At 39.8% G+C, this 11478-nt stretch overlaps 1 protein-coding gene across 1 annotated transcript in view; it reads left to right on the top strand.

Moving 5' to 3' along the window:
- Positions 1 to 11478, top strand: part of PCNX2 (pecanex 2) — a 136322-nt gene continuing 124844 nt past the window's right edge. Inside the window, exons 1-4 of the mRNA XM_026053390.1 lie at positions 1 to 153; positions 5469 to 5674; positions 8108 to 8225; positions 10549 to 10585. Of these exons, the coding sequence (XP_025909175.1) occupies positions 1 to 153; positions 5469 to 5674; positions 8108 to 8225; positions 10549 to 10585 (514 nt within the window). The remainder of the gene's footprint in view (positions 154 to 5468; positions 5675 to 8107; positions 8226 to 10548; positions 10586 to 11478) is intronic.

Genomic DNA, 11478 nt, shown 5'->3' with positions numbered 1-11478 from the left:
ATGGTGTCGCCGGCGGCGCGGCTCGTGGCGCAGGGCGTGTGGGCGGCGCTCACCGGCGGCTGGTACCACGACCCCGAGCAGGGCGCCTTCACCAACAGCTGCCACCTCTACCTATGGCTCTTCCTGCTCACGCTGCCGCTCGCCCTGCACCTGGTGAGGCGCCGCGGGGCGGGGGCGGCCGGGCGCCATTTCGCGGGCGGGCGGGCGGGCCGGGGGGCTCCCTCCCTCCCTCCTCCGCCGTCCCGCTGTGGTGCAGGGGGCGTCTGACCCGGCCGTTACACCGAGCCGTTACACCGGGCGCGCCCGTTGGAGTGTTGGGTCCGGCCTTTGCATCTCAGGGTTGACCCCCTAAAGAAGGCCCCGCGCAGCGGTCCCGGGCCTGACCTCCCCATCTGGGTGAATTTGTGCCATCAACTGGGATATTTGACCCCCTAAAGAGGCTCCGTGCGGCCGTCCGGGGCCTGACCTCCGCGTCCCGCTGATGCGGTGGGAATGGAGCGCATCCGTCTGCGGCAGCAGCGAATGACCCGATCCACCTTGGCTCAAAATCCGCCTTTAGGGACATCTATTCTCAGGCCTGGTCCCCAGCCCTTTCCTTTGAGAAGGGCAAATCAGTGGAAAAACCCAAATAGCGTATAATTAATATGCCTGCTGAATGTCACTGGTGAGTCACACTGCTTTTTGTGACRGGCAGCTCCCTTTGTTCTAAAATTTAAACACTGCAAACATACCATTTTAAGAGCTGAAGTTTGTTTGCTAAACTTTACTATTATTTTTCTTGAAAGCTTGAAACTTTTACTCTGGTTTTGTGTGTGTTTTCCTACTGTTTTAGGAAAGTTTAGAAATACAGTTTGTTGGGTCATTGTATCTCTCCATTGGTATATTCTTTAGTATTTGCTTAATAGTGTTTCTACTAGGAAAAAAAAGCCTTTTTTTATGGTGACTCTTCTTAACCAACTTATATAGATTATTTTTTGTTGAGTAAAAAGTTCTAAGTACATGTTTAACTCCATGGTCAGATATTGGCCTGTTTTGCAGAAGCAGGGAGCACTCATGAACTCTTCGGAAATCTCTGTGAAACATAATTTTGGTGTCTTTAAGACTCAGTTGCTCTCCCACATTTTGTGGCATGGATGGCACTGAATTCCTGTAAGCATTGCTTACGAGTTGAACCGAGACAGCCAAACTTCAGTGTTTCCTTCTGATTAACCAGGTCTGTTTCTTACATACACTAGCAAGGGTCCTGTGTTGTAGAACTTAACTGTCTGAGTGGTATGTGTAGTAAAAAAAATCAAAAGGAAGAAAAGCTAACTTATGTAAGTAAGGATGTATTAGAATATGTCTTTCCATGTTGGAAATATGTGAGAAATTAATAGCATGCAGGAAAGCTTGCAGAGTTGCATAAAGAAAACGCTGGGTCCAAAGACTGTAGTTTAGAGCTAAGACAAACAGGGAAAGAGAAAGGAAGGGAAAGGGGAAAGGAGATCCGACTTATCTACTAAACTTAGATTTCTTTATCTTGTGTTTCATCTTAATTTATCCAGATGGACTTAGTTCTTTTATTGCAGATTGGCTGACTTTCTGATGAATCATCTGGTTAAATACCAGAAGCTGTATTCTTGAGCTCATGTATCCTTGGTAGCAGTAATTCATTTATTATGCTGGCTGCTCAAGAGTAGTGACATCCTTAAGTATTTGTTTTCATGCTTTGAAGTGGTTGGACTTTGTAAATATTGTGCAAACTAGATGCATTCTTGCCTCTTGAACCTGAATTTTAATTAGAGGTTTTCTTTTGAGTCTTATGTTTGCCAATACTTGGGATGATATTTACATTGTGCAATGATTAACATTTACATTAACACCGATAGTTCTGGATTCAGCTGAAATGGTTACTTGCATTCCTTGAAATGTCAAAGCCAAAACAAAATAGAATACTATTAAAAATTACTTTGCATTGGATCATCTTGATCAAACCTTTGTTGAAGTCAGAAAGTTACTCTGAAACATTTTGAGTTCACTGAAATGTCAAAATTCATCCAACTGTTTTCAGCTTTTTCCCAGCAGCTCAGCTGGAGCGTGCTGGTAGGGTTGGGAAGCTGGGAGTATCAGGTTGTTTCTGCTGTGGGGACTGGAGGATTTCCTTCTATAGCACTATCAGCACAGCTTGCTTTGTTACTAATAATTCCATTATTAACTTCCCCTTTCCTGAAAATGCCATCTGTATTTTCATCTCTTCCTTTCTATCTCATTTACCCTTCTCAATAATAAATGCACATTTTAAAATGTCCTTAAAATCAACTTTCAAATGGTAATTGTAATGAGAGCTCTTGTAACTTTGCTTTGTCAAACCTCATAACGGATTAGGAATTTGTTACCTTATTCCACCAAAAGGCAGAGGGTTACCGGATACTCTGTGCAGGAAAATAGCAGTGCTTGTTCCTGCTAAAAGTGCCTGAGCTGATTCGGTCCCGGTGGAACATCACTGAAGCAGGGAGATGACTTTGGGAATGTTTGTACTATAGCTTACTTGATAAGCTGCGGGACAGCGCACATCCACATTTTGATGAGTCACCAAAACGGTTTGGTGCAAGTTTCTTCTGCCATTTATTTTGATAGAAAACTTTCTTGAATTTACTGTTTTTTTCCGCAGTGGAAACATTCTAGAAGTTTAGAAAGACCGTGGTGGTTCAGTGCCCTTATGTTATCACACTGATCAGTTTTGCTCTATCACATGTATTGAATTAGGAACACACTCAAATAACGCAAAGATAGCTTTTGTCTTTGTGCACCCTGAATATTAGCAAAAATAGGAAGAAGAATTTGGCCATTCACCTGAGATCTCTGGACAGTCAAAAGTCCCAGTCGGTGAAATGCCCTGCCAGCACCAGCACAGCAGCTCTGTGATGCATTTACAGTAATAAATCAGGTCACATCTGGAACATATAAATCTGTATAGGACACAAAAATATTCCAGTGCAGGGTATAACAACGGAAGCAACTGGAAACAAGAAGTACATTATGGCAGAGTCTTTAACTGGCTGAGGGCCAGGAAGGCTGGAGCTACAGCCTCCACAGGAACTGGTACAGTCTCGTGGAGGCTGCCCTAGCAGGTCTGGCTTGGGGCTGTTTCTCTATTTTCTAATAGTGGCGGCTCAACTCAAGCTTTCTGTGTGATTRGGGCTTTCAAAACGCAAGATTGCTGCGCAGCTTCCTGTCTTTAATGCAGTTCCTCTGTTGAAGGCATTGCTGTGGCCTTGTTCCCAGCGAGGTGGATTCTGACAAAGTTAGTTGAAGGTGGCCACAGAGTTAAGTAATTCAGCAGAGGGGATGAAGAGAGATGATGGATACAAACTCACATGGTGTGATTATAAAGCCCAGTTTCCAGAGGAAACTAGGCTAATTATAACTACAACAAATCAAAAGTGGATCTATCATGTAATTTCTCAGTGGTCTATAATTTAATTCCTCCTTAGCTCAGGTAGATTTTACAGCTTTCATGTGTCCATACCTGGGAACTCCAACCATAGTCACTTGTATCCTTGTGGTTTGCTCCACACTGACATAGACTGTGCTGTTGTAAGTCTGTTCTTTTGTGCTTTCTTAACAGTATTCCTGAATGCATTTTAAGCTTCAGGAATGTCACTTACCAAGCACTTCTTTTCCATTTGCTCATTTATGCTGGATAATGATGTATTCTGAGGCATCATTTAATACCGAGTGGTCAGTCTTCGCTTTTTAGTGCATTTTGATGAATCACCAAACTTAGTTCACCAGAAAGTGAATAAATCCCTCATTTGAGCAAAGTCTTACAGATAATTGGCTATTGTTCTCTGTGCAATCCAACAGTATTTCAACTTTTTTTTTTCAAATACATTAATCGTACATTAGTTATAAAACACTAATTCTTCCACCTTATCCACCAGCATTTCTCCCCGAGCATTGTCTTGCAAACTGATGCTCTTTGTGGTCCAGATTCAGTGAGCAGATGCTTAGTTTTGGTATGTACACAGTACTGTGAAGTACTCCAAGAAACTAAGCCTCAACTTGTAGAAAGTAAATGTATTTCTTATTAGATATCATTACTAATGCCCACATGCTAAATAGTTTCTGCTCTTTTATGCCATAGATCCTTGGTGTGTGAATCAGAATAGTCCTAAAAAAAAAAAAAAAAAAAGGATGTACTTGAAAATTTTGATGTGTAAATCTTGAAGGTAAACAGTCTCAGTCAAAAGCAGAAAAGCAATCCACTTTTCCAGGTGGATATTAGTTCAACGTCAAGATAAACCCTGTACTTGTTTTAGCAGTGAAATAAGAAAGCCTAGTTCATGTCCATTCCTCCCCTAGAGCTACCTGAAAAGATTTCTAAGCTAAAAACCCTTTTCATCTTTTAGACCCAAATCCTTCTTAAGTTGGAAAGCTGATACTTAAAATAGCAGATTTAGAACCCAAAGTAAAGACTCTTCTTCAAAGTCAGCTTTAGTTGCCTTTCAGCAGGCCCTGAACATTGGGAGTCTTTCCTTTTGCCCTTGTTACAGTTTGTGCAGCAAGATAGTAACACTCTGTTCAAAACCAAACCAACCAGTATGAAACTAAGAAATGTATCTCATCATGAACCTGCAAATGAATAGAAACAGCACATAAGGACATTCTTTAACCGTAACAGTAAGGGCTTTGACCCTGCAGAGATAACCACAAGGATCCATTGCTATGATTCCCCCTTTACTGAAAGATGAACTTTGAAAGGGATTTACAAACTATAGTTAAACTATAATTCATTTTAATGACTAAGAAATCTGGTGCACATCGCAGATCAGCAGACACAGATCACGAACAACTGCAAATTAACACTTAGAACTTTTAAAAAAGCATTAAAAGAGGCTGGCTTTACCTGCATTTTATTCATTTGTTTTGAGTAGTTCTGTTTAATTATTTAACATCCTTTAGTGGTGGAGATACGTGGAGACAGGCTGTGAAGTGTTAATAAAGGGAGAGCAGGCTACAGCACTTCACTCTTAAGTTAGAACTGAGAAGCAGGGTAGAATGGCAGAATTTTTGAAAATGGGTTTCCTGTTTGTAAATTATTTCATTCTGTGTCTGCATTTCTGTAAGCGCATAAAATAGAAAAGGCTGCAGCTACAATTAGCCTGGAAAGGAGATATTTTACGAGGTTTTAGAATGTTTATTCATTGTGAGATTTCACTGATTTTTAAGAAGGGAGTAATGTCCACTGCTAAGCAAAAGAATATAACTTGTACAATGGTTTGAAATTTGAGCCAATCTTTACAACTTTTTGGTGATTAGGATCCAAATGTAGTCTGCAGAGAGGCTATGCTTGGATTTGCAGAGTTCAGTAGAGGTACAAGTAACAGACAATAAGAATCAAAGTTTTGAAAATGACTTCAAGAATTTTAATTGCGTCTTCTAAAAATGAACTATTATATTGATTTCTTTATTATTCCTTTCTGTAGGCTTTCCCGCCAAACACCATCACAGTTTTCGTATACTGCTGCTCAGTGACAACATTCTTCACAATAATAAAGGTCATCAGTTTTCGACTGCATCTTATGTTTGATAAAGGTGAAGTAATTCAACAAAAGATCTCAAGAAAAAATGGAAAGCAATGTAAGGAAACAGAAGCCCCAAAAGGAAACACAGTTCAGCCCTCAAACTGTAGGTAAGGTTTTCATTGTACAATGTTAACTAATTTTATAGAAAGATTAAGTTTGCAGCATAGTTTTACCTGTTAATTGTAAGGAAACAGCACTTTTTAACACCTGCTTAGTGTTTTTGTTTGCTGACTCCAGCACACCTGTTCCACATGGACCTGATGAAGGCAGAGGAAGAGACCTCTGTGGGAGGTGATAAAAGATCACCTCCAGGTGATCTAGCCCTAGCCAGGGCAGGGCTAGAGGAAGGATTCTAGGGAAGCTTAGGGGTTGAGGGAGTAGTAGAAAAGCTTTTCTTGTTCTTGTCTGTAACCTAAAGAAATTTGAGAGTCAGGGAGAAGAGCTCTGTCTTCATCAGGAAGAATAAAGTATTGGGCTCTTATGTAATGAAGTAGGATCTTTTAGGATGAGGCCTGCACCAGTAAGATCAGGAAGTCTTCAAGATGAAAGTTCCTTGGGTAGCTGCTCACTAGAAGGTGGAAGGAAGCACTTGTCTCTCTAAGATGCTGGAATGTTATGTAAGTCTGGGAAGTGCTATGGCTTAGATTTTCTATGTATTATCCTACATGTGTAATGGTAAAAGATTATATTGTTCCTAAAATGTCTCTGTTAATGCATTGCCTTAATTGGAGGGATTCTAGTTCTGAGAAAACTTCGGATAATTGTTGGGACTTACAGGAACATAAGTAAAAGTCCCAATAGTGTTGACTACTGGGAGGAAGGAAGGAAGTGACCTGTACCTCATGGCCAGGAAAATGCTTTAATACCTCGTCTTTAAGACTCTGAGATGCTATTTATTTATTTTAGCCCTTTCAGCCTCTGAGGAGCCAAGTTTATACTGCAAATAAGCTCTCAAAGTTAATAAGGCTACTTGTAGACTGAGATAGCATTAAAGAGAAAATAGCACTGGGCTGAAGATTAGTACTTGCTTTTTCCGGATTTATATGTACTTAGAATATTCCTTTATGTTTACTGAAAGCCTATGAAATAAATTAAAACTGAGACCTCCTACTGGTTTTACAAGCTTTAGTTGCACAGAAGCACATGAAGCCAGCAAGCAGCTCTCAGTGTGCCCAAACACTGTGGCATATGTGAAAAATTTTGAAATAAGGTACATCCAAGACTCTAGCACTGAAATGTCCAAACAAAGCTTTAACTGAGTGGGTTTGTTATGACTGTCAGCCAGACTTCTGCAACAGAGAGCTCTATAAGGGTGAATTTACTTTCCTGTTTCAGTGCATTTGCAGTCCCCGTTGAGAGCTCTGCTACTGCCAAGGCTATGCGAGCTACCAGTTTCAAAGCTTATCTGTATTCAGCAATTTCTTTTCTGTCTTTGCATACGTGTCTGTGCTATGCTCCTTGCAGTGACATTGCTATTCCTCTGTATCACCAGCTTGCAAACCTACTTCCTATTTGCTGGTAACTGATATAATAATTTAAGAGGTTTATCTGTTATTTGTTGAGATTTAAACAGAACCTCAGTGTTCTCTTGTACACTGGCTACTGAAAAAAATTCAAGCTTTGATTATCCTGTCTGCGTTTTGACAGAGTGGAGTTATCCCTTAAAACTTGCATGTTAAGCCCCATAACATGTTCCTCTTACAAGGTCCTAGAAAGAAGTCTCAATTATTTAGCCCCAGTCAGCAAAAAAAGAAGAAGAAGAAGAAAAAAWAAAGCTTTACTTAATTAGGTAGATGACAGAAGCTTTTAAACAAACTCTGATGGCAGCCAAGTTGCTTTAAGTTTTTGAAGCTAAGAAAAAAATGTGGGAACATGACTTAGATTTATAAGTGAATAATCTTGCAGATTATATTTGCCTTTAATGCTTTTAAAATGTTCATAATGCATAATAGGTTTAAATAACATATTATTTTAAAAATGAATTTGGGAAAAAATGATATCATAGTGGTGATTTTTTAACAGGTTGTTTATGGTATTACACCTGAGAAACAGAAAATATGTTTCTTCTCATAAATAATTTTTGTCCAAAAGTATTTGCCTATATGCACTGAAAAAAAGTTGTAGGAATATAGTGAGAATTAGTGCAGAGAACTGATTGCTTCCACAAAGGATGTGATGCTTATATATTCAAGCTGCCTGTAGTATATCCATTGTTAAATTTCTTCTGTCTGAAGAGATGCCATTATATTTCTTASAGCAATGTCCTGCTTTCTAGAAGACCAGAATCATTTTAAACGAGTAAAAAAAATTAGGAAAACCTCCGGGAAAGTGATGAATTGCGAAAGATTGTAGTATTTTTCAACCCTGTTCTTTTAAAAATGGAGAAGAAACATGCTGTTACTTGATCCTCCTGTCATGTTAATTTCCATCTAGTTATTACTCTCCAGGTTCCTCGTAGACTCTGTGTGTTTAGAAACATTGCTTTATTTCTCTTTTTAATTATTATTATTTGCCTCCTTTTCTTCTCTCCCCCGTTTCAGCAATAACACAGGGGATAATGATGTAATTGGTGAGACCAACCAAAATGACTCTACTCCAACAAGTGAAAGCAGTTCAGGAGGACAGGCTTTCCACTCACAGAACTCCTCTGCAGCGATGGTTAGTATGGCTCTTCCGTTGTTCTATCTTCCTTTTGTGCAGTGCGCCACTTACCATGTGGAGGTTTGTATAGTCAGGTATTTATTACTTAAGTAATAAAGTATTTGCCCCTAAGTAGCAGACAGTGATTCCCTGGAGGTAATTTTTATAGAGACTGGTGTTGGTTAACCTTAGCCCTGCCCCAGAGGTTTGGGTTTGCAAAGCTGTAGATAATTCTGGAAGCCTCTGGAGAGGTCTCTCTGCTCTGTGGATGCCCAAGGGCCTTGCAAATCTTACCAAGAGCACCTCGTGTTCACAGCTGCTCTCAGAGAAGGGAGAACTTTGCCCACGTTGGAAGAAGGGAACGTCCACAGCGCGCTGCTAACGCAGTCAGAGCAGCTCATCACCACCTTGGCAGCCCTCTGCTCCTGGCACGTTAGTAACTTCCCTTTGGGTCGCTAGATTTAGGTTCATAAAACAAACCTAGCACATCTCTTGAGCATTTATACAACACATTAAGCATTGTGATTTAAATCCAGAAGATGCCTACGTGAGGTTAAAACACAGATGCATTCCAAGCCATTGGTCATGCTTCTTAAATCAGTAAAGGGTATGAAGTGATGAAGGTCAGGTACGTCATGTATCTACCTGTTATGCTAACAAGGCAATAATAAGAAAGTATCAGGAGAAGTCTGAAAAGTCAAGTATTCAAAAAGTAAGAAACAGAATGAATACTATGTAATCTTCAGCTGATCCCCATGTATATTGTGATAAAATCTTTAATTATGTGATCACATGCTATTTTTTTTCTACAGGACTCCTGCTTCATTCAGTGCAGAGGATGGTTAGTGATCTCTGAATAAGTAGCTTTTTAATCTTATATTGTCTTCATTCCCTCCCTTATTCCTTTGTCTCCCTCGTTGCTGCAAACTATTTAAACCTTGGTCTGAATCAGAATTATTTCCTCATTTTCTAGAGCATTTTTACCCTTTTGTAGCATCTGTATGATTCACAGACATTAACAGCTTTCTTTAATCAGGTAAAATATTTCTCACCTTGTTTCTGTTTCAGTCCTTCCAGTATTCTGTTTTTTGTCCAGTCTGCCTTTGCAAACTCATTTCTCCTTGAGATCTTGTTCCAGTTTCCCATTTCCAAAAGTATAGGTCAGGTCTAGTCAAACCTAATCTTCTTCCCTTGCTGCCAGCATAATGCCATGAGTTTGCAGGAGATGCTTATTATTTCCTTTGTGCCCGCCAGCCAGAGGAGGGGAAACAGCGTGTTAATTTTTCTCAATTTTTTTTTTTCTACCTTTAAGTCTGAGCTGTTCCATTTGGAGTCCTGAAGTATCCATGTGGAGTACTGTGCCCAGCTTTGGGCTCTTTATTGCCACACAGACACTGATGGACACKGACGTGCTGGAGTGAAACCAGCAAAAGCCACCCAGATGACTAGGGAAAGGGGTATATGATGACTGAGAGCAAAAAGTTGAAATGTTTTAGCCTTGTAAAGGCTAAAAGGAGAGTTTACTGCTGTCTCCAGCTACCTTATGGAAAGGTATAGTCGAGACTGAGCAGACCCTTCTCAGAGGTGAACACTGACAGGGCAAGAAGCAAAGGAGACAAGTTGGAACATAGAAAACCTCATTTGGATCTAAAGAGTTTTTACCATGAAGGTGATTAGACACTGGAAGAAGTTGTCTGGACATGCTGTAAAATTTCCATCCTTGGACATATCCAGTGCTCTACTGGACACAGCCCTGATGAACCTCTGTTTTGTGTGTGGATGTGTGTGTGTATGAAGGAATGCATGTAGGATGGGGRAGAGAGTTGGACTTAGGAGCTTCCTTGCGAGACAGATGATTCTAAGATAGCTTAATGGTCTTTCCCTGTAATGTTTTGTGGAAAAATTGCTACTGAGTGCTGGAGAAAACATTGTGTTTTAGTGGTGTGGAAACATAATTGGAATAGAGAAATAGATGAATGCATGAAAATACCTGGACTGCAAAGTATTTTATAAAATCGGGGGGGGGGGGGGGGGGTTTTTTTTTTTTTTTTTTTTTTTGGTGGTGGTTGTTTATTTTCTTTTCTCCCCAAGCATCACAAGTTTAGTTGCAGTGATGTAGTTGGGAGCATGACTGTTCAATAATCATCTGTGTACCTCCTAATTCCCTTTCTTTTCTTTCCTCCCTCTTTGCATTTTGTGCAAGGTACATGTCTAAGTTTCAGTCCTGTTTAGCAACTTACCAATACTGTAAATAACATCTGATTAGATGACTGTTGATTATTTTTTCTGAAGGTATTTAATACAAACCCATAATAATTTYGTGGGGGTTCTTATTTTTTAGGAGCTGCCAACACGTGAAACTATTGAAGATCTCAAAGGTATTTTGAAGGCTTTATAAATACTCTCAAACTTTTGTTTAATCATTGTTTGCTCCAAAAAAAAAAAAAAAAGGTGCATGAGACTACAGCAGGTTCTGTCATGCCCCATGTTAGGAGCTTTATGGAAAAGCTCCAGAAACTCAGCTAGAATTCCCTTGAGACTGTTAAGTTTTCTCAGATGTCAGCCAAGCTCTTTGGACTACATTTTTTTGGTAAGTTTGGAAACAGCATTCCTGTTTGATATGAGGAGATGGAAGAGCCTTCCGCCCACATTCTTGGGAAGCTCTGTGCCCTCTTGCAGGTATTGAAAAGGGAAGCCACTGCTCAGCTTGCATCTTAAAGCCCTCAAATAACATCTCTTAGCTCATTAGCSTAGACATTTCCATCTAAATGTGGTCTGCCTACAGTTTCAGTCATCAAGGTGTCTCAGCATAGTTTAGGATTTTTTTGTTTTGTGAATGCTGCTCACTGTATCCTATGGAACCATATAGGTATTGCACGAAGTAATATAAAATATTTTTGCCACCTTGTCTTGTTTTTTTCTTCTGTTCCCTAAGTGAGAATAATTCTTTGTTTGTAGACGTAGTTCTGATTATTTRAATTTAATAGACTTGATGCTAAAGCTGTCTTGACCTCCAAGGGTTCCAGGTAAAGGCTAGAAGAGCAGCTTTCATACATGTGAACACCATTGTAATCTYAGGATCTTGTTAGTATTGTTTACAGCATGCACACAACTTCACATAAAACCTTAATTCCTATTTATCGTGACAATAAAATGTCTTGTATAACCATTCTGATGGTTATTCTTATCTAAAGCAGTATTAGTGCTACTCTGCTTGTTTTCTTAGTATTTTACATCTAGCTAACCCATAAGATACTGGCTTTTGATTTAC

The sequence above is a fragment of the Nothoprocta perdicaria genome, unplaced genomic scaffold (genome assembly GCF_003342845.1).
Source record: "Nothoprocta perdicaria isolate Ctin4 unplaced genomic scaffold, notPer1 scaffold_99, whole genome shotgun sequence".
NCBI lineage: Eukaryota > Metazoa > Chordata > Aves > Tinamiformes > Tinamidae > Nothoprocta > Nothoprocta perdicaria.
This window is presented reverse-complemented; position numbering and strand designations above follow the sequence as displayed.